This window comes from Manis pentadactyla (assembly GCF_030020395.1).
Source record: "Manis pentadactyla isolate mManPen7 chromosome 15 unlocalized genomic scaffold, mManPen7.hap1 SUPER_15_unloc_1, whole genome shotgun sequence".
Classification (NCBI taxonomy): domain Eukaryota; kingdom Metazoa; phylum Chordata; class Mammalia; order Pholidota; family Manidae; genus Manis; species Manis pentadactyla.
The window spans coordinates 4,151,705-4,175,776 of NW_026644588.1; the positions used below are offsets into that span (position 1 = coordinate 4,151,705).

Here is a 24,072-nt window from a genome sequence, read left to right on the forward strand (position 1 = left end):
CTAGAAAAAGAACAAAGTGAGCCCAAAGTTAGCAGGAGGAAATAAAGATCAGGAGCAGAAATAAGTAACGGGAAGGATTAACCAAAGAAAGAGCTGTTTCTTTGTCAAGGCCAACAAAATTGTTAGACTAACCAAGAAAACACAGAAAGGAAAAAATAAACACAATTGGACATGACAAAGGAGCCTCAGAACTGATATCAGAGGAATTCAAGGGATGAGAGGAGGCTACTATGAACAACTAGACACCAACAAATTAAACCACCTATAAGAAATGGAAAAATTTTCAGAACATGTAATACCCAAAACAGAATTGGGAAGAAATACAAAATATGAATAGGCCAATTACTAGAGTAAGGAGAATCAGTAGTCAAAAAAATCTGCCAAAAAAAAAATTCCCAGGAACAGATTCCTTCACAGGTGAATTTTACCAAATATTTAAGGAAGACTTAACACCAGACTTCCTTCCTCTTCCTAAAAACTGAAAAGAAGTAACACTCCCTAATTCACTGTGCCAGCTCGGCATCATCCTGACACCAAAACCAGGAAAGGACATTATAGGAAAGAAACTATAAGGCAATTATCAGTGATCAATACAGATGCAAAAATTCTCAATAGAATACTGGTGAATTAAATTCATCAGCCCACTAAAGAGAGTCACTGTTCAGCATGATTAAGCGAACTTATTCCTGAAATGCAAGGATGGTTCAATGGCAAATCAATCAATGTGATAGATCCCATTAACAGAAAATGAAATAATAAAAAGCATCCTTATGATCATCTCAATAGATGCAGAAGTAGCACTTGATAAAATTCAATGTCCACTCATGATAAAAACTTTCAACAAATTAGGCCTAGAAGGAGCATATCTCAACATGATAAAAGGCCATATATGCCAACTTCTCACTAACATAGTCCATGGTAAAGGCTGAAAGCTTTACCTCTAAGATAAGGAACGAAAGTAGCGTGTCCATTCCTGCCACTCCTATGCAACACAGATACCAGAAGTCCCAGCTATAGAAGGAAGAAGTAAGTTACCAAATTTAGAAGGGAAAAGTCAAAACTGCCTCTATTTGCAGATGACATGATTTTACAGAGAAAATCCTGAAGACTTAACCAAAGAACACTTAGCTCTAATCAATGAATTCAGTAAAGTTAGAGAATATAAAGTCAACACAAAAAACCAGCATTTCTATTCACTGAGTTTTCTGAAAAAGAAATAAACTGACACCTCCATATAGAACAGCATCAAAATCAATAAAATACTTAGGAAGAAATTTAACTGAGGATGTCAAAGATCTCTTTTCTGACAACTGTAATACAACGATTGATGAAAGAAATCAAAGACTCATATAAATGGAATAGCATCCCATGTTCATAGATTGGAAAGAATATTGTTAAAATATCAGTAATTCCAAGGTGCCATCTACATTTTCAACATAATCCCTTTGGAGATTACAGTGATATTATTTATATAATTAGAAAAGACAATCTTAAAATTCATGTGAAGCCACAAAAGACCCCCAAATAGCTAAAGATATGCAGGGAAAGAAAAACTAATTAAGAGACACCACACTCTGATTTCAAGGTGTATGACGAAGCTAGTCATCAAACCAATATGGCACTGGCACAGAAACAGACAAAAAGATCAATGAACCAAAATCCGGAGCCCAGAAATAAACAGAACCACATTGGGTCAGTTAACATTAGATGAAGGTGCCAGGAATAATCAACAGAGAAAAGACAATTCTCAATTAAATGGTGCCAAGCTACTTGGATATTCCTGTGTGAAAGAATGAAACTAGACCCATATCTCATCCCATTCACAAAAATCAACTTGAAATGGATTAAAGATTTAAATATTATGTCTCAGACTATGAAACTCCTCTAAGAAAACATAGGGACGATGCTCCCTGAAATGGGTTTCGGTAATTTTTTGGATATGACACCTAAAATGCAAGCAATAAAAGCAAAAACACACAAATGAGACTATACCCCATGAAGAAGCACCTCCATGGCAAAAGAAACCACCAGCAAAGCAAAAAGACAACCTATTGAATGAGAAAAACTACTGGCAAACATTCTATCTGATCAGGTGTCAATATCCAAAATATGTAAAGAACACATACAACTCAACAGCAAAAAGAAAAATAACCCAATTAAAAAATAGGCAAAGGACCTGAACAGACATTTCTCCAAAGATTGAGAAAACACCAACAGGTCAAAGAAACAATGCTGAACATCACCAATCATTAGGGAAGTGCAGAATAACAGCACAATGAGATAATACCAGAGGCCTGTCAGAATGGATAATACCCAAGGGAGGCACAAGGACTGGCAAGGATGCAAAAGGAAAAAAAGGGATCCTGTGTAGTGCTGCAGGAATGTCGACTATTATAGTCACTCTGGAAAAGAGTTATGACAACTTTTCACAAATTAAAAGCACAACTACCATATAATCCAGTAATTCCACTTCTGGGTATGTCTCTGAAGGCAAAGAAATCAAGATTTCAAAGAACTGTATGTGCCCCCATTTTCACTTCACTGTTGTTTACACTAACCAAGACCTACTAAAAACTCAAGTGTCCATCAATGGATACATGAAATGTGAGCTGTACCTCCACACACACATGCACACATATAATGGAATCCTATTTAGTCATCAAGGAGGGAAGTCTGCCATTTGTGACCACATGCATAAATCTTGTCTTTATGCTAAGTGAAATAAGACAGAGAAACACAAATACCACATGATCTCACTTATATGTGGAATATTTTATAAAACAAATCCATAGAAACAGAGCAGATTAGTAGTCGCCAGGGGCTGCGGGGGGTGGAAGGAAGTTGGGAGGAGGATATTAAAACTGTACTAACTCCCAAATATAAGAATTAACTTCCAGGGACATAATGTTCATCAGGGTCCTTTGAACTGGACCAGAAACAGTTTTTACAAGTTACTGCTCATAAAATTAACAGGACAACGGTCACCCAAACAGGGACCATAAAAATAAAATAACTGTTAGAATGCACTTCACAGAGATGGGGTAATTAATGAGGGACCATCATGACTTAGCTTCACTTCGTGACACCAATAAACTGGTCAACAAAGTATTTAAGCAGCAGCTCAGCCTGTCAGGGGCAGTAGGGAATTCTTTGTCTCCTCATCTTCCCCATCCAGGTCATGAACTTGCCCCCTCCACCCAACGTCTTGCTTTGTCATAAGTATTCCCTCCTTCCCTGCACAGCTGACACACTTTTTCTGGTTGCTGCTCTATCTGTGCTCCCCAAATTACAATTCTAAAATCCCAAATAAAGGCTTTTGTTTCTTTTTTTAGTTTTGCCTGCTTTTCTCAATCCACAGGTAGATTTTCAGAATTGAAGATGGGATCTATCCTATTTTAGGCCACTGAATTTCTATAAGTACCACAAATCTAAGGTCAAAGATGCAGATTGCTGCAGAAAGGAGAGGTTAGAATCAAAATACTACATGAGGAAGACTGTTTCTACACCAACAAATGCCCTTAAAATCAGGGACTTGACACACTGTCCTACAAAGCAGAAGCTTCCAGGAAACATTCTGCAAACTAAGAAAACAAAAATTTTGAGGATTGATTCTGTGTTCTGGAATGAAGCTCTTTTCCTCACCCACAGAGACCAGGTTGCTGTAGTTCTCCTGCATCACGCTCCTGTACAAGGCCCGCTGGGCAGGCTCCAGGCATTCCCACTCCTCCTGGGAGAACCGGACGGCCACGTCCCCGAAGGTCAACAGTCCCTGAAATGTAAAAAAAAAAAAGAAAGAAAGAAAAAACAACCAAATTTACCAACTGGCTATGAACACAGGTCGTAATCTGATCCAAATGAAGAGAGAAAGCTAGGGAACCGGTTAGGACCTGGGGGAGTGACTGCATCGCTTTTAACCCAAGCACTGCTCTGTATACATTCCCTGAATGCTGAGGAAAGAGGATGAGGTAAATCCACAGAACCACTACAGACACTTTGATTGTATGGGAGATGAAATACATAACCGAGGAATCAATACAGGTACACACATTTTTAACTACTAATTTTATAGCTTACCTGTTAATTTGTTCATTTTTCCCAATGGCAAAGTCATGGAGCGTTAGAAGTGTACCTCTCAAATTTAATAGGTACAACAATGAACTGTAGACCTTCAAAGTGCAGATAATGGTTCAGGTATTTTGGGCTTGATCCTGAGTTTCTGCATTTCCAACAAGCTCACCAGTGATGGTAAGGGCTCTCCCTTCATGGGACACATTTTTTAAGTACAAAACAGTAAAATACCACGGGAAAATATTCATGGGTGGCTTTGAACTAAGTTTTATGGTAAATGCAGTCTCCTAAATCATAGCAAGAAGGGCATTTAAAACATTTACTATATGCTAGATGGTACTCTAATAGCTTTTCATGAACTGATGCATAATACACAAAAGTAATCCGTGAAAACAGTATTATTTTTCCCCATTTATGTAAATATTTTGGTAAACCTCCTGAAGAGGGCAGAGCCTGGGCTTTAACCTAGGTGCTCTAACCTAGAGTTTACTCAACAGCAATACACACATCAGCACTGCAGGCAACCGAAAGGGGGCTCACAGCAGGTTCCTCAAGTGCAGAAACAAATGAGCCAAACAGCACAGAACTGATTAGTGACTTTCACATTTTACACAAACATTCATATATTAAAATGTAACTATCCAAATGTTAAAACTAATAGTTGAAAATTTTATTGTCATAAAATAAAGAATAGTTTCATTTGCATATCCATTAATCATTTATGAATGATGTTTTCTCTGGCTTTAAATACAGTAGGGAAACCCCCACACAGGATAAAACTACAATAAAAGCTATTGTTTCTCAGTCTTCTATTTCTTTGAAATTTCGGTACATTTATCATAGGTGCCAAGTTATGTTTTACAATTTTAAGATACTTAAATATATGGCTCTTGTTTTCTCTTTCTGAAAATGCAAAAAGTAACAAGGAGCAGGTCTGTGGCGGGAGTGGGGAATGAAAGGCAAACCCACAGCCCAGGCTGCCTGACGGAACCCTCCACCTGCACAGCCCAGAGCCTCTGGGGGCACAGGAGACGCCCTGCACTGTACAGAGCAAACCACATGCCGTAGGGAACAGAAGAAAACAGTTTCCAGACTAAATGAGGGAGTCTGTGAACATCTCTCAGCAAATCCTCTGAGATCCTGAATGGTAATAACTGGAAATTACTAACAGGAGGATCTGGCCCAGAGCCCCGGAGCCAAGTGTACAGATGTGAACATTTGACACATGGCACCAATTCCTATCGGCTGTCCGAGGCCCACAGGTCACACCGCTGCTGTGATACAGAGGGCAAATAAACCCAACCAAACCAAAACAGTCGATCATAATTTGAATCCAGTTATGAGAAAACAGCAATGACACATGGTTAATAAAAGATATTAAAATATAAGTGACACATGCACAATATTCTATCTCCAGAGCATGAAATTTCATGTATCCTACGATCTGAAAATTTTTCTGAAATGATTATTAGACTATTTTTAAACCAAATATATTACAAGATCCATTCAATCTTGGTAGCTATTGTCTGAAACTCAGAAAGTTACCTTACCCATACATGCTATTTCCCTAACCTCAGGAGGGAAAACAGACCCAAATCTACAGACCACAGGTATTTTCACTATTATCACAACTAGTATCTCCTTTAAGTGCATCACATGCCCACAGTTCGGAGAAAACATTTCTAGTCTGGCAGCGGTAACTCAAACGCGCTGATCCTGCACAGGATGGTATGACCCAGTCATCCTGCTCTTTATCACAAGCACGAACATGTTGTAACCACAAAGTCAGGAATCCTGAAATTTAGTTTTTGATTCCTGTAAGGTAGCCAGATGAGCAGATTCATCTTAGAGATAGTCTTCCCTGAGTCCCTTACAATTCAGGTTTCATTATCACCTTGATCAACGACCAAGCTTTCACTGTCAATGACATGAAATCACATTAGGAGCCACCTTTAAGGGTGTGAGGTATGGGACCCCACCTGCCTAAAAGCTCCGCTCATGCCTCTGGAATTATTCCTCCTTCCTGCGTGACTTTGATATTTGTGTTCACTCCTAGAAACAACACTTTTTCCCAACAGGATCACTGACGCAGACTCCTGACAGCCCTGCTCTCATCACAGACCCCGCCTCTCCAGCAGAAATACAAAACAGCCCCTCCTCCCTGCTGTGGGGACGCCCAGCTCCTGGGAAGGGCAGGCGCCCAGGGCAAATGCAGAGACAGGCCTCGGCCATCCTGTGACCTCACCGCCCCTTCCCCTACAGCAGCTAAGGGAGGGCGGGCTTGGGGGGGACACCTTCTGAGAGCCTTTTTCAGTTGCTAAGTACAAAGAAAACAAAACCAACACAAGCTTCTCCACGGGGCACCTTGGAGTGTTGGTGAAGCTAACTCCAAGATCCTGCAGGCCGACAGTCCTTAAAAAGTTACATATTTTAAGAAAGTCAGGGCAAACCTGCCACAAAGTGAGCAGCACAGTGAGCGCTGGGCGGAGGGGCCGGAGAGCAGCAGGCGGGTCTCACGGCCCCTCCCAGAACCTCCAGGAGGAGTCACGTGACCGAGCAAAGTGGGGCTTCCCGACCTTCAGGCTTCTGAGCTGCTCCTACATTAAGTTATGAGCGAGGTCCCGGGAGGGGTCTTTCTCCCCCTCCTCCACAGCCTCGGACAAGGACACAAAGCGAGGAGGGACAGGAGAGTCACTGAGCAAGGGGACAGTGCGCTGTGCAGGCAGCCGGGGGGCCAGGCCCAGCCCCGCTTATCTGAACGCTCGGTTTTATAGGAAGTGGGAGGGCCGGGTTAGCAGGTTCAGATCAGCTCACTGCTCGGGTCTGTGCAGGCTCCTACTCTGTCATGCAGACAGGAAAACCCACGCTGGGGTGCGGGGTGGGGGTGGAATTCCAAAGGTCACATGATTGGGCCAACGTCATGCTCACCCCAGTACTGGTGTCTTCTGCTCAGTTCTCAGCCTTGGGGAATTCGCAGCCGTATCTTCCTTTTCCCTTTGGGCAAAGAGTGGGTATAAATCCACTGGAAAGGATACCGGCTTCCATGTCTCCCTTTCAGCCACTCATATCTTGCTAACCGCCTACTCTAACCAGCAGACACCTAAACCTCCTAAGCAGGATTTTTAGAGAGATTCAAGTAGGAGAAAGAACATTCTACCAATATTTTACAATAGTACACTGGACTGATTTACACAACCCAGATTCACTTAAATTTGACTCATCTGCACAATTCAACGCGAACAGATACAGATACTTTGCAGGAAAGTAAATATAAACAAACACTAACACCCCAGTCATGACCAGAAGTAGGAACAGAACAGCGACCAGAGGCAGAAGAACACAAAAGCATAAGGGTCAATTCTATTAGGCAGATTTTTGCTATAATTTTAACTGTCAAAGAAGCCAGTGCAATTTAATTCACAAATACTGAATGATGACCACAGTTCTCCAAATACATTCTTTTTTTCCAGAATTTAGAGCAATAATCCCTGGTTACAATTCCCGCTGAGCAGGGTCCACGCATTCCCACTCCTCCTGAGAGAATTGTACGGCCACAGCCCTCGAGGTGAGCAGTCCCTGAAATAAACAATGGTAACTGGGTGTCCATCAGCAGGAGTCGTAATGTTTACTAAGGTGGTAAGACAGACAAGGAGAACTGGCTCTGACCGAGGTCAATGTCCAGCTTTATCCCGTGAGACCTTCCCAGCCCAGGAAGACGCCCTGTGTTGTCTGCATCTGAGGGGAAGACGACCTATGACCCACAGATCATCTGCAAAAACTGTGTTTCCTCAAGATCAGTTAAGCATTACGGGCACTGACACAGACATACAGTTTTGAATGCTGTGTTTCCAGCCTACACATTTACTTGTGTACATGTCCTGCATAGACAGTTTATTTAAATTAGGATTATACTCCTCACATTCCAAAGTGAATTCGAATTTCACTACAGGGAACTGGCGACCTTATTCCTGCTCATTCAGGAGCTCTGGGTTGGGATCTGAGTCTGCACTTCCATCAAGCTGTTAGCCCAGGGCCCAGAGTCCATTTTTTAATAACAAGGAGGTGGAATTCCAGGGAAAGAATCCTGGGAAGACTGAGTTTTCTAATAACGGAAGGTTTTAATATAATCCCAAAAATAGGAACAATCTTTGGTGAGTATTTACCAGTTACTAGACATCATTCTAACAGCTTTTCATAAATTAACGCAAGAAAATCACAAAGATTATCTATAAGGAGAAGTATATTCTCTTTCTTTTAGGAAACAGTTTTGCCAAACAGGCAGTAAACGGCAGCAATGAGGTTTTAACCAGATTATCTGGCTCGTCACCAGACTCACCCGCGTCCCTCCCAGGTTACATCATATACAGCCATCTAAGGTGACGCGCTCCCCCTGGAGTGACGCCTCCAGCTAAACTCTTTTCACGCACATCTGGGGTGGGAGGTCAGATTCTTCCTGAATCTTCTGCGCCCTGGTGGTATTGCAACTGAAAATAATCTGCATGTCCCAGTGGCACATCTTGGGGTGGCCGACTGTAAGTCAGGGGAAAGGAAATTCCGGGGCAAAATACCTCTAAAAACCAGAATCGGTCCAAGGGAGAAATAAAGTTCAAAACCCGTTTATTGCTTACAAAACTGCAGTCTGGCCCATCTCTCTCTCTCCTGCTAAAGAAGCCACAACACCGGCCCTCCCCGTCACCTCAGGTACAGATAAGCCCTCGGTTGCCCAGGTTTACCCACTGATAAGGAGATGACTTCTCCACCCCTGAGGAAAGATGCAAATGAACTAAAGCCTATTTGTTTACACCTCTGAACGCCTGTTGATATGCAGATGCACCAAAGCCCGGCGAGAAATTCTGGAAATGTTTCAATTCTACCCACACCGACCCTGGGTCCCCCACACAGCTAAGTCTGAGTTGCATTTTCAAAAGAGGTTTCAGAGCAGGTGAGCACACTCGGAAGACAGGACGGCAGAAGCAGAGAAGGAACCGGGTGCCAGTTCTAAACGCACAGCAGCTCAGGGGGAAACGCGGGCCCAGCCCCGGCCGGACGCACCCTCACCTGGGCGGCCGCCATCTCCGCCTCGGCCTCGGGCTGCTCGGGCTCCTCCCCCACCGGGCGCTGTGCGGACACGACTCACGGCCCCGGAGAAGATGCGCGGCCTGCCGGCGGCAGGGCCTCCCCCGGCTCCCCGCCGGCCGCGGGCAGGACCCTGACACGGGGCCCAGGCCGCCCTCCGGGCCCGGGTCTCAGGACGGACGCGGGGGCGCGGGGCTCGGCGACCGCGGGACACGCAGCTCCCGCCGCCGCGCCACCCGGAAGCAGGAGCGGGACCCGCCCTCCCCGCGGGAAGGGGCCAGAGCGCACGCGCAGCAGGGCCGGCGTCTCCCCGCGCACCCGCGGCCCCGGAAACGGCCTGGGGCTCCGCCCCTAAGGCTTAAAGAGGGCGGGGCGCCGGAGAGGCTCCGGTCCGTTAGGGACGGGCGCTGTCCAGGGTCAGGGGTCTGTAGCGGTGACCCCAGGGGTCTGACACTGCGCGCCCGGGCGTTAAACCCCAGGCAACCAAGGCGTGTCAGTCTCAGCGGGACTCTGACTCCTCTGCTTTCAACCCTTTGCATCCTGGATTCCACTGTTGATTCCTTAGCTCTTGAACCTCTCTGTTCCCTGTCCTGGGTACCCCTCCTACTCGGACCGTCCCTGTCGTCTCCCTCTCTCCTGTAAGAGGGAGATTAACAAAAGAAAAGGAAGCCGAAACTTATTAACAAAGATTCCTCTTACAACGTGGGTGAGACCCAGGCAAACTGACCATCTCCTTGAAATAGACTGAGAGACCACCTCAAATCCCATCTGTACCTGAAAAACCAAAGATGTTGGGGATGGGGTTGTTTTGGCGACTTTATCAGGACTAGTCAGTCTGGAACGCGGTTGTTATGCAGATTCAAGTCCTTGCTGTGCCCATTGATAAGAGTTTCTGGAGGATTAGACACACCCCTTCCCCAGGTACAGAGGGAGACACCCTTAGAATTAGAAATTTCCTTTCTTAATGGAATTGTCCCCTAACAGAAGGGAAGCTCCTGCTTGGTTTTCAGAGCTTATCTAAGGGTATATCTGCCTTTTCTTAAAAGTAATCCGGCAAAAAATAATTCTTATGCCAGAGGGACATATTTTAGGTGACAAATTTTCCTCATTTGCAGTAGGAAAATGTTGAATTTTATGATTAAGTGCTAAAAAAATTATCTAAAATTTATGTACTTTTTACACTCCTTTTACTAATATATGACACTTTTAATTCCTCAATATTCTCACAAATTTGGTGTGGTCAGTTTTTTTTTAAATTTGGCCATTCTAGAACATACTGTTTCCTCAGTATAAAATATGAAGTATCTTGTTAGAGAAGGTAAATAGTCAAAGAGGTGGGGAGGAGGGCTTCCACCAGTGGTTACACTGGGGGGGATGCCTACATTCTGCACATTCAGTCCAGGTAAGCTGTTCCCACAGGGTGTGGGGGGCAAAACTCTAGATATCAGACCCGCCAAAACCAGCCGGTTCCAACATGGACAAGTTGACCCAGATTTCATTCCAAAACGCATACACTCATCACCATAGTAAAACTCACACCCCTCTGCCATTAACATAATAAAAATCAGGACTCCCCACACCAGGACAGTTGGAGTGAAAACCACGTATGGTCAAAAACTTCCCCACCTGACATGCGGATGGAGCAAGCCCCAACTCAGAGAAAACCCCACCTACTCCCTTTATAACCTAGTCCTGCTTAATGAATATTCACATCTTTATATAAAAAAGACTCCTTATTGTTTCCTCAGCATATCCCCCTCTGGGTCTGTGCCTAACTCTCAGGTGTGTAGTGTCACTTTTTCTTCAAAATCTTATTCTGCAAATAAACTCGTAACGCTCAACTGCTTTTTGTGTCCATTCTTGAATTATTTCTCCTGATGAGACTGAGGACCTCTCTCCAGTAACATTCTCACCAGTCTTCCTAGTGACTGGAATGTATGTTTTGCAGAGGGAAACTTTTCCGTTCTTCCCAAGGGTCTTTGGCTGGTCTGATAATTCAACTGATGTAAGAGAGGTTAACAGGTGAAAAAGAAGTTTAATTTCATAAGTACAGGGACCCCAAAGACAGGAGGGTTAGAGACCATGAGCAATTGAGGTTTATATGCCCTCCTCAGCTAAGAGGAGGGTAGAAGTCTGGGCCTTCAAAGGGCAGGATGACAATTCACAGGAAGATGGGAGGGGCCAGTTGTTGGTCAATATTTGCCATGCCATGCAGATTAGTCTTTCTGATATAAAAAGTTATCTCCGCTATGAGGTTGCTTCCTGGTACAGGCCCCCCTCTCTAAATTATTTTAGGCAGTGTAAGGGAGGAAGAGTTTGTCTTCTACCCTTCAAGGTTCTTCTACCTGCTTGAAGAATCAAATTGACATGAGACAAATTAGCAGGAGACAAAAAGCCAAGGTATAATTACATGCGTTCTGGGGCCCAATAATGAAATTGAGACCTGAAGAAATAAACCAGGCAGGCAGCTTTTACACGTTTTAGACAGAAGGACAATAAGTCTGAGGGAAATTGACATGACAAAAGAACATTTGTTTGGGAGCTTAAATTAGTAAGAATTCTAAATGGCATTTAGCTGGGGTATAATATTAGTAAACAAGTAATCAGATACATTTACGCAGACTTCTCAGCTCTGAATTTCTGTCTCTGGTGATCAGGAGGCCTTCTACCTTCAAGTAGAAGGAGGGTATCTTTCCCATGGGAGATTTATTTCCTGGTTTCTTGAGGGACTGAAGAGGGAAAAGAATGTTTCTCTTGAGCCTGCTTTTTCTCTAGTAGCTTTCATTCAAAGTAACCAATACCCCAAAGTGGCACATTAGGGGGCTGTCCACCCTTGGCCCCTAAGGCAAGTGAGTGAAAATACCTTTTCTGAGTTGGCTGGGTCCTAACTGCCTTCAGCTCAAACAATCCACCTGCAAAGTAGCATGTTTTGGGGGCATGTATCCTGCTCCACATCAAATGAATAAAGAAAATGTAACTATACATATTCTAGCCTTAAAAAACAAGGAAATCCTTCCATTTGTGACAATGAGGATGAACAGGATATGTTCAGTAAATAAGCTGATGCTGTATGAAATCACATATGTTGAGCCTGAAAAAGCTGAACTCATAAAGGTGAAGAGTGTTGGGTGCCACTGGCTGTGGGTGGGGGAAATGGAGACAAGTGGGTCAAACGGTGAAAAGTTTACTTACGGAGGATGAATAAATTCTGTGTTTAGGACACTTGATATTTCAGACACTGTATCTTACAAAGCCTAACTCAGTCCATTTTAAAACAAGCTAAAAGATCAAACCTCTTCCATGCTCTCTTCTGGGGTTTTAAAAACACTAATCAGACCTCTCTGAGTTTCAGGAATGCCACCCAGCATGCCTGGAAACCAGAGAAGTGGCAGTTTTGGAGCATAGTTTCCTAGACGCCAGCAATCTGCCCTCAGGCTGGTGCAGACACTGATTAACTGTCAGTTCTGCCTGTAGCCCCTCCTGTTCCCATGAAGTTCCCCTTCCAAACGTTCTCCCTCCAAACGGCACTGCATAGGTGTCCCTGGGAATTTGCTCTCCCAGAGAAGAGCACCATATATTTAAAAAATGATAAATTATATCGAAGATATTAAATGAAATATAACTGCACAAAATACTAGAAATTGATACCGTAAACAATATTCATTGCTACTGTAAATGAAACTGATTTTATTAACTAAAGTTAGATTATACATTCTAAAATTTTATTTCAACATATATATTTCATGTAAATGTAAAGGCATGAGTTAAACTAATAATATGAACAACTAGATAACAGATACATAGTATTTTAATACACATATTACATCAATATAACATTTCATAGCAAAACCTATAATGCCAGATAATCAGTATTGTGTGAAAATATTTACATTTGCATGATGCTAAAACAACACTAAACAAAACTAAACCTGCATCTCAGTAAGTTAAAGAAAACTAAAACCAATATCTGAGCAAATTTAAAAAATTGAACATGGTTCAAGAAAGCTAAATTGGTCAACCTGGGTCTGACGGGGCTCCCTGCGCCCTCCTACACATGCTCCCGGGCGTGTCCCGTGTGCCCACCCACCTGCCTCCCCCTGGGCCCAAGGCCCCAGTCCTGGTGGGGAACCCATGAGGCTCCCCCCCTGCCTCCAGGCCACATCTTCTCGGGGGGGGGGGGGGAATGCAGGGGATTCCAGGGAACATTCATCCCGGAAAGAAATGTCACCACCCCAGACAGAGGAAGGGGGACCGTTATTGTGGAAAGGGGATCATTCTGGGATTCATCGCCCCGAGAGAGGTTGGGAGACGGGACTAGGGCAGCAGAGGAAGCACGGGCAGGAGGGGACCCCTGGGGACAAACGGTGCAAATCACAAAAAGAACTACGCCTTGGACCCGCCACAGGGGGCAGAGAGCTTCCACGCAGAGCCCCGGACCTCACTGCCGACTCCCGAGATTTAACTTCAAAAAGTTCGCAAGATTCAGCAGCTTCGTCTGGCTCGTGTGTCAGGTGACCACGCAAGGTATGAGGTGTCCTCACTAGTCATCAAACTCAGAGCTGACGCACATGCAGGAATATTTACCAACAGCTTCAGCCGAGGTTCCCAGAGAAAGTTCCCAAAGCGATGCTCCCGTGAACCGGCTGCAGGACTGTAACTTTCCCACACCGAGAGCTGATAAAAACCTGGTGTGAAGAGCAGAGGAGGGCTTAGGGAGTTTCTGGAAGGGGCTGTCAGAGTCTTGGGGGAGGACGGGGGATGGGCGGCAGTGGCTCTTGAAGGAAGTCATGAAGATGAGACTAAAGGAGCAGGGCCGAGGGTTCAACATGCCTCCCCGGCATTTGGGGGGAATGACAGTGACTGAGCGCATCTGTGAGTCGGCACCGTGCAGAACAGAGAATACTCATTTTTATTCTTGTTTTTGATGAAATTAACACAACAGGTTATTCCTTCTACAACAGACATGGGAAATCGTGCACGCACTTGCAAAGGCACATTTCGCAGCTCACGTTCTCGTGCTGCCTCTTCCTGTGCTTCCTGCCGAGGGCGTCTTTCTCCCTGATGGCCTTATGGAGAAAAAAGCTCCCCAAGGTTCCCGCAGCCTGGCAGGCACTCTGCTTCTCAAAGGACCTACTTATTATACCATTATTATAGTGAGCCACCCGTGCTGCCGAGGGCGTCACCTCCACCCCTTCCCAGTCTCGGGGTGGGGCCCAGTCCTCCAGGAGGCAAGCCATGTGGGCCCACACGTCCGCTGGGGGACACTCAAATGTCTCCCCATCTGTAGGAGCAGCCGCTGAGACACTCCTTCCACGAGGGCAGCCTGTTTGCTCCTCAGTCACCGATGAATCCTGCCAACGTCGCCAACTGTCGCCACTCAGAGCGAGTCTGCAGGCAGCAAGCCGCTCTCTGCCTCTGGGCCTCTCTGCCCCCAGAGCCGTCTCATGGCAGAGAACACATGATCCTAATTATGGGATAGGGCCTGTATCTCTCTCCACCCAGCAAAGTCTTACAGCCGTGCTACTTGAGATGGAATCTGAAGTGGCTATGAAACAATGGCAAACTGTATTAGCCGCTGAAGCCCGGGAAAGATATTTATGGAAAACTTCTGCTCTTCCCTATTTATGGGGGGTAATAGAAGGAACCATCGAGTTACACCATTGCTCTCTAACACCACTGGTTCCTAAATTAAATCAACAAAAGGCCCATCGAGTAGTATGGCTAGTGGGAAGAGGCGCCATGCATGCAAACAACCACATACTTCCCATGGGGCCATGATGGACCCTCTTTACAAAAAAATGACACCTCACTTAGATGGGAGCCCATCTCAGACCTAAATTGTGAACAGCGTAAGGGAATTTGGTTATGCCCCCAAAAATATTGGGTTCTAGAGATAATTACAACTTGGCCCAAGGCAAAAACAATGTACGGCATATGGGAAGGGGATGGTTTTCTTGGGAAGGAACTGGAAAATCGAACTGTCCGTTTACCTGATCACTGTGGACAAGCTGAACCTAAGTAACAACCGATACATGGTGCAGTACGGAAGTTACAGGAAAATATACTTACCTGAGGTCAGTAGAACTTGTGAAAATCCTGACATGGATGATTGTGCTTTTGGGGAGCTTGAATTAAGACCCTCAACCAAGGTCAAAATAATGGAAGATGACTGGCTGGAGGAGAAACTGGCCACGGCCTCTCAAGAACTAAAGGAAGCCTTACAACAAGCTGGGAAAACTTTTCACAGAGTATTGGTGGCTGCAGATGAAGGGGAAAAAGAATAGTTAAATAGATAAAAGAATATGATGTTTGTTCAGTCCCTATCGGATGGTGTTCTTGCCTCTATAATTCTTCGGCGCACATGGATGCTGATAAAACTGCGGCCACCTCTGTAATCGCAATCACACTGTTCTTGTAGCATTCTGGTGCTCTACGGGGGGCGGGAGGACGCAACGGCAGCAGAGAGCCTGAATCACGTTATCTAGAAGGCCAGGAGTGATTCAGAAGGCAAATTCCGACAAGTCAGTCGGGGAAGGACACGAGTCCAAGGAGGAAAACCAACTCGGCCACGTGCTGCCAGGAGCCGCCAACAATATCACGGCTGTGATGGGCAGCTGAGGGCTGCAGAGTGGCCATAGGGGGGCGCTGTGAAATAAAATGAAATCTTAGGCTCCCCACAGTGGCCCCACAGGGAAGGAGAGCTTTGTGAGCTGCAGGGGTCCTGGGCAGCCAGGACAGCCCCTCCTGTGCTGGGAAGACGCCCTGCAGCCCTTCTCCCCTGTGTCGGCAGGACCACCACAGCCCCACGCCCGGGACCAAGAAGGAAGAGGTCCTGAGTGACTAAGGAAACAGAGCCACGTTGGCGTCGGGCTCCTGCCCTTGGTGGGATTCCGTAGAGGGCAAGACTGACCCAAACCCTTGCCACGTTCCGCACACAGCACCAGAATGGGCACAGTCCGTACCGTATAGGTCCCCAAACCTAATGTGTCCTTGACACACTGCTTTTCTATACCAGTTAATGTAACTTCTTCCCTGAACCTATTTCCTGCTATTAACTCATATAAACCATCTTCATGCACAGTTGGATCAGAACTCTCTGATCAGCTGTCACCCTGGGTCACGGCCCTAAGACTCTGAAGAAGCTCACCTTTCTTTTTTTTCTTTTGGTATCATTAATGTACAATTAGATGAGCAACACTGTGGTTACTAGACTCCCCCCATCACCACGTCCCCCCCACATACCCCATTACAGTCACTGTCCATCAGCGTAGTGAGATGCTATGGAGTCACTACTTGTCTTCTCTGTGCTCTACGGCCTTCCCCGTGCCCCCGCCCCACATTATGTGTGCTAATCATAATGCCCCTTTCCCCAGACCCCTCCCTTCCCACTCATCCTCCCCAGTCCCTTTCCCTTTGGTAACTGTTAGTCCATTCTCGGGTTCTGTGAGTCTGCTGCTGTTTTGTTCCCTCATTTTTTTTCTGAAGCTCTACCTTTGTTAATGCAATGGCTGTGTGAATTTCAGTCTGCACAGTTACACATTCAACTCTTAAAAGTATGTCAATAAAAGAAAAAGTCGTAAATAATTCTAAAGGGGAATTAATGCTAAGTGGAAAACACTGCATTTCAGTTGCACAAGAAATGTGGCCCACGCATCTTGCCCCCACGCAGGGTCCTCGGGCTCTGAAGACCAGTGTCAGGCACTGCTCGCTGGCAGAATGGCCTCCAGGGATGTGGCAATAGGACTGAGTTTCCCATCACAGACAGTACTTGGGATCCTCGAAAATTTCTCTCTTCCGTCACTCCACTGGCACAGGTTTAGGACCATAGAATCTGATTCTCCAGCAGCCGACTGTAGCCAAGTCTATAGTCCTCCTCTGCAAACAAGTCCCCCAGAGCATGGCAGCTTTTGGTTAGAAAGGTTTCCTCAGTGATGTTGGATGCAAGTTAGTTTTCTCTGTTCACAGGAGGGCAGGGGTGCGAGCATTGGCAGCACCTGTCTATTAAGCATCCTGGGCCATCACCATCAGCCCTGGACCTCCAGGTGGGCAGAGCTGAAATGGAAACTCCAAGCACATTGGGTGTTTTGTTTCCTTGTGCTGGACTTTGGCAATGCTGGAAAATACCACTTTTCTATGTATGTTTCAGGCAGATGGGGCAACACAAACAGCACAGGGACAAAGGACTTAGGATGTTGCTCTGGGGTGGGTAATAGCGAGATCACACCCTCACTGCAGGCAGCATGCTGTCATTCCCTGACGTGGGCGCTCAGGGCTCATGCTCGGGGCCAGCAGCTCCACGGTTCCATCCTGTACAGGTACAAGCAGGGGGTCCACCACATTCATAGGGACGGTCTGCCCCCCAGAGGCTCCCCTGAGCCCACAGCCACTCAAACCCTCCTTGTCCTCGTGGGCACCTTTGTGTCATTTTACACCTGCACAGCTCTTGTCAATAATCCCGGATGGTGGGTGGTGAGCATCTGCGCCTCCCTCAGTTCACGCTTCCCGACTGTCAGACCCTTATGCTCATGAGTCACGACTCCACTGTGTCCAGGCTCTGTTTTGTCTGCATGAATACAAGATCCCTTCATTTCATCAGAAATATATAGTTATGTTTTGCACAGTGTTCTGTTGTTTTTCACTCATCCTCCGACTTGTAAGCACAACTATGAAACAGTCACATACAAGAGAAGGTAAACAGGACAGAGTAAACTTCTGCCCAATTATAGACCATAAAGTCATGGCAACTGCACATGAAATGCTACCTAAGCATTATGCAATTACTTACATAATTTAAATCTTATTAATGTTTGTAGTGGAATAGCTCAGAATCTGGGAAATTATAAAAGAGTTGGTCCTGAAACTGGCTATTATACAGAAATCTTTGAGTTCATAACTTTCAAATTGACGTAATAAATTAGTCCAGAAATTAACTAACCATGGAATTTCTGGAACAGATCCATGAAAAACGAATAGCATGTGAGACAGTCATTCAATAAATTGAAAAAAAGGAGCACAAGTAGGAATTATTTGTTCGTGGAAGAGGCAGATATGATGTGATTCCACATGTGGGGCATTTCAATAGTCAATCTCAGAAAAATGGGACGATGCTTTCCAGGGACAGGAGAAGAAGGGACGGGACAGCTATTCTAATGGGTCCCCAGTGTCCTTCTGTAAGATGAAAAATTTCTAGAGGAGCATTGCAGTAAAAGGGGAATACAGTCAGCATGACTGCACTGCATTCTTGAAACTGGATGAGATGGCAAATTTTCTAACACATTCATTGTGACTAAATTGTCACATTGTAAAAAAAAAAAAGCAATTGTAAAAATACCTGAAAGACAGTAATACAACTTTTCAAAAATTACTTTCAAATCATAACAATTACTTTTAATCATGAAAAAGTGTTTCTCTCACACAGAGAACATCACCTGGTTAACGAAGAGGTGAATTAAGACCACTTCCAACGCACTCACCCAGTTTGAAACGACCACCAACCATGGTGAGTGTACACAAGGTATCAATAACATAGGGTCGACGGTCACACGATCACATACCTCAGTTTATTGGCAATAGACTATGTTCGAATACATTTGAATAAACTCACCTCCACAGTTGCCTGAAATGTACTGAGTCTTACACTGTCATGTGGGAGAGAAATATCAATTTGATGATATGGATCTTTCCAAACTTAAATCCCCCTCACAAGGGACTAACTGGTAACTATCCCAGACAAGACACCATTGCAGAAACACCAGAAGAGGCGTGTGAGCCTCACACCCCCATGGCCACTGAGACTGGAAAGGATAACGTTAGAAAGGTAAGCGGAGTGGTCTCACAGAGCAGCCCACCATGCAGGACCCTCAGACCTGCAGCTTCAGTGGGAACAAGAGCCTCAGGGGGACACCCTGCCCCCTGACAGTGCTGCACACTAATCAGGAGACCCATCCAGGTCTAGCCTCACAGGAATCGCCAGGCGAATCCCTGGGGCCTGACTGAGGGGATCAGATGGCGCAGAGGAGCGGGGCAGAGCCTGCAGCAGCTGGGGCCCAGATCCTGGTGGACTGCTTTTCGGCTTGTAGTTATGCTGGAGTAGAGACCTCAAGCACAGGCTCCATCTGTATTCAGAGACCAGCCAGGCCCCCATCTTGCCAGAAACCCAGGGGGCATTTCTGCCCCTTGTGCACCCACAGTCCAAGAGCTGGGCTGGCTCTGGAAACCATTTCTTACCCCTCCCTGGGCAGACAGGCAAGCTCACAGCCACATCCACCTGCTGAGGGAGCCCCCAGACCCACTTGAGCAGAGAACCCGGGGAGCTGAAGGGCCCTTCCTGCAGCCACTCACGGACGCAGAGCCAGGCCGGCAGTGCTGCCCAACCGTTCAGGGGAGTCTCTGAGGCCACATGCCCAGGGATCCTGAACAGTAACCCTGGACAGCCTTGGTACCACGCGGAGGGCACCACCCAGCCCTGGGGCCCAGCCTACTGCCCCACCCACGACGGAGCCCAGATTAATACTTTCTGAGTGTGGAACACAATCCGCGGCCTCATCCAGGCAGACAGACCAGCCAGGAACCACACACAATTTGTGGAAATAAAGTGGAAACAAGTGGAAATAAAGATACTAACAGCATAAAATGGCAAATGTGTAAAACTCACTTACAATGGTAAATATATACTCAAAACCGGATTCTTTCATATTTTAATGGTGGTTGTGTCCTTTGCACCTCTAGTTCAAAATTATGACAAATTGAAAGTACACTTAACCATAACGATTTGATAGTGGATACACAATATAAAAAGGATGTACGTTTTAATATCCAAAAGTTAAATGTGAGTGTGTAGATGTGAAAGTGTGAAGTTTCTATATGCTATCTAATGTAAGTCGTTCTCAGCGTGAAAGAGGGTGTTAAACATTTAAGATGTTTCACATGAGCCTCACGGTAACCATGATGGAAGTTGCTATGGTAATTACAGGTTATGATTAAGAAGGCACTGCGTACTGATACAAAAAGACATCAAAATACAAAAAAGACAGAAGGATAAGACAGAAGGACAATGGGTCACAAAATAACCAGAAAATGACAATATTAAGTGCCTATCTGAAACAATTCCTTTAAACACAAACAGATTTTTATCAAGTTAAAAAGATACGGAAAGGCTGAGTGGATAAAAAGAGAAGGTCCAGAAATATGCTTCCTACAAGAGATTCATTTTAGTCTTTTTTTTTCTTTTTTTGGTATCATTAATATACAATTACATTAGCAACATTGTGGTTAGATTCACTTTAGTGTTAAAGCACTCATGGACTGAGGGAAGGGATGGAAAAAGACATTTCAAGCAGATGGTATGCAAAAAAAAAAAAAAAGGGATAACTAAGCTTTTATCAGACATAATAGACTTTAAACTAAAAATAGGAAAGAGACACAGAGGAGGTCCTTACATAACAATAAAGAGGTCAATACATCAAGAAGATCTAAAAATTATATATGCACCCAATATGAGAGCAACTAAATATAGAAAGCAAAATTTAACAGAGGTAACATTTAAAATATTTGAAATACAGTAATTGGGGCTTTTAGTACTACACTTTCAAAGAGGGATACATCGTCCAGAGAATCAATAAGAAAACAGGGGGTATCAATGGCAGTACAGACCAAATGGACCTAAGAGAAACATACAGAACCACATCAGAATCCATATTCTTCTCAAGTGCACATGGAATATTTTCTAGGACAGACCATATGTTAGGACACAAAACAATTCTTAGCAAATCATAGAAGACTGTAGTCACACAGACTATCTTCTCTAATCACAACAGCACGAAACTGGAAATAAACAAGTGGAAAACTGGAATATTCTCAAGCACATGGAAGTTAAACCACTCTCCTGAACAGACGAGCGTAGCCTCAGGAGGAGGTGGCTCCCCAGGCTGGGGCAGTTCCCGATGAGTCTGGAGAGGCCCCCAGGAAGCGCAGGGACAAGACGGGGGGCTCAAAGGGCTTATTCTCCCGGCACAGTGCCCCTGGGCCCATGCTGGCAGCTCTCTCTGGCAGGGCAGCACTTGGAACCCCGCTCTGGCCTGGATCCCAGGCCGCAGCTCCCAGCTCCCCAGTTCTCCCCGTGGCCACAGCCTCGGCCCCCCACACACGGAAAGAACTCTGTGGGTGGGTCCCTGGTGACTGCCAGACACGGGACCGATTATGTACCAGGAACGGAGGGCAGGAGAGAATGGGTGGTGCCTTTCCACCCTTCCCTTGGACTGGCAGTCCTGTGACTGACCAGCCACTCTCCCCTCAGTTAAACATCCCGTAGATATGAAAACAGGATACAACGGACACTGTAAAGTTCAGGCACGAATCTTGGTCAGAAAGTTCCATTTTCCCATAATCCATCTCTCCATGAGTTTTGCCTCACTATCTACACGCCCACAGTCTTCCCCAACGGCCCCTGTGTTGGGAGGGCTAGGCACTGTAACCAGATTCCAAAACAGCCCCAGAGGTTATTAACAACATACAAATAACAGAAATTGTGATACTAACATCAAAACTACGACAGTCCTCAAGCCTGAGGATCCATCCAGCTGCATTCAAAGTCCAACTCAGATTGAGTCCATAGCTCCCATGTTCCACGGGAGGCCAGCAGCTGAAGCAGCAGGGATCTCTGGGCATGCTCACAAGCAGCAGCTGTTGCTAGGGGGCTGGGGGGGGGGGCCCGACCACACGGACTAAAGAGGAGATTACGGGCAATAAGACACATGGTTTTATGACACCAACATAGGCAAGTCTTGTCCATCAGGCAGCATGCATGCAAGAGAGTGGTCCTGTGATAGGACAGAGGCAGGACTGGGGTCCCTTCCTGGTCGAGTATAACCCCCTCTCTGTGGGGGTTCCTGAGGGGTCTGTATATAGTGCTACTGGAAGGCACATGCACTGGCCACAATAATAAGACAAAACACCCTCCTGGTAAGATGCCCTTACATTCCAGCTCTTTTGGGTATACTACCTTAATCTTTGGGGGCCACTCTGCTGTTATTGCAGGAACACACAGGAGGCCAGCTTCCAGGCCTTGTCCCAGGGTGCCAGCAGGGCCAGCCAGCCATCACTGCTCCATGTGTCAAAATGTCCAAGGCCACATAATCTCCAAGTTGCTGTGGGACTCAGTCACACACTGTCCTCCTGCTGCACCCTGCTGACTTCTCTAAATGTCAAAAGCAGACCCCACTGGTGGGCGACAGCCCACACTGACTTCTGTCCCAGGGCAGGCTGTCTTGTTAGCCAATGCACCCGGGCCCGGATGTCTGCTTCATCATTCCCTAGGGATGCCAAGGGCAAATGACATGCAAGCTGCTGCCAGAGGCCGCTGCCGCAGCCCTCTTGTCACATGGACATCCAGCTTACAGGGCCTCAATGGGTCTGCTCATTTTGCACTAGTGAGGGAAATGTCCACATTTCATCCCAGCCTCACCTGATGCCCTTTCATATCAATGACATAAGGGCCTCTGAATTGGGTCAGCCATGGGATAAACACTCTCAAGTTGCCTCCAGACCCCAAACCTCTTGCAATAACGCCACAGTTATCTGTAAGAGAATCAGAGGCAATCATGACATTGTACACCATATTAGATGCCCTGTTCCCAAGGGGATCAAGCCGGTTCCACTCTGACAGCCCTGCAACCATCATAACAGCGGGAATCTCAGGAAACTACTCAGGGTCACAGTAAATCGGGAGGATTCAGCTCCTGTGTCCACCAGAGCCCGGACACACTGCACATTCACTGGAGGCTAATTAATGGACCAATACGTGGTCTCTGGTGGCACAGGCCCCAGCAGTCCCCCAAGGCAGGTGGTTTGACCCTCCCTTCAGTGAAACCATAATAGCAATCATCTGGTGAGGGTCCAGGCAGGGTGTGCATACTCGCCCCCAGGAAGTCACAGGGACACACGGGCTGGACGCGTGGCTTTGCCTCCGGTTCCGTGTCTTGGACCTCAGTGGCTGGAACTGCTGCTTCAGCTTTATTTATTGCCGTAGTTCTATCATGATTTTATTGGGCTGCCCATCGAATTTCTTACACAACCTCTCCCTTTATCAGCGCAACCCACACCTGGGACCTTCATCGGGCCCTTTAAACTTTCTCAGTGGCAGATCGCACTGACCCACTCCTGGCTTCTGCCTCTTGCTGATGACTCCACAGGAGTGACCTCATTTATGCGCTGCCCTGCATGAGGGGCAAGAATAGCCACTAGGGACCCAGAGAGGGATGGGGAAGCTGTTGAAGCACCAGATTTCTCATTCCCACCGCAAACAACTCTTCCTCTGGGCCTTGAGGTTCTGGGTCACAAATTGCATTTTTTTATGTCCAACTCTTTGAGCGCTTCCGGGAGCTCAGCAGACGGCTGCCATCTAGCGGGGAAAGACGGAAAAACCACCCTGATTAGGCCACACATCACAAAGCATGGCCATAACGCAGATAAGGAGGGAGCGATCTTCTGCGGTCCGATAAGCATTTTGTAATCCCTGCTGGAGGGCCGGGTGTATTGTCAGAGAAGCCAGCCCCCCCATTTCTGACTGAGACAAAATAATTATATCAACTCCTAGGTCCCAGAGGCACAAAAGCCAGGCTGACATGAGTTCTGGGTGCTTCTGCCAAAACCAGCTCATGTCCACCCGCTCAGGCCGGGTACAGGGACAGAGCATGGGGTGCCCCACAGCCCGGGGACGGGGCCGCACCTCTCTCTGAGGGGCCCGTTATTGCATTTTTACTTTAAACTACAACCAGGGGGGCGTTCAACGGAGAAGGCTCTCAATAGACGGGGAGCGGGTGCCCCTGGCGGTGACTGGCACCAGAAGCAGCAGCTCCGCCCGTGACCCCACCTCTCGCCCTTCCCTGTCTCCTCCTCCCCGAGGCTCCTCCTCCTCTGACGTCTTTTCTG

The 24,072-nt window shown here is 46.2% G+C and overlaps 1 protein-coding gene across 6 annotated transcripts in view; it reads right to left on the reverse strand.

Moving 5' to 3' along the window:
• Positions 1–24,072, reverse strand: part of LOC118909711 (zinc finger protein 493-like) — a 160,180-nt gene that overhangs the window by 98,511 nt on the left and 37,597 nt on the right. The window contains exons 1-2 of one of the 6 annotated variants that reach the window (XM_057496364.1): positions 9,121–9,387; positions 3,643–3,769 (exon numbers count right to left, since the gene is read on the reverse strand). In XM_057496364.1, the coding sequence (XP_057352347.1) occupies positions 3,643–3,769; positions 9,121–9,141 (148 nt within the window). In that variant the 5' untranslated portion in view covers positions 9,142–9,387. Of the gene's footprint in view, positions 1–3,642; positions 3,770–9,120; positions 9,455–24,072 lie in introns of those variants that run through there. The other 5 variants (XM_057496367.1, XM_057496375.1, XM_057496373.1 and 2 more) reach the window with 5 other exon arrangements.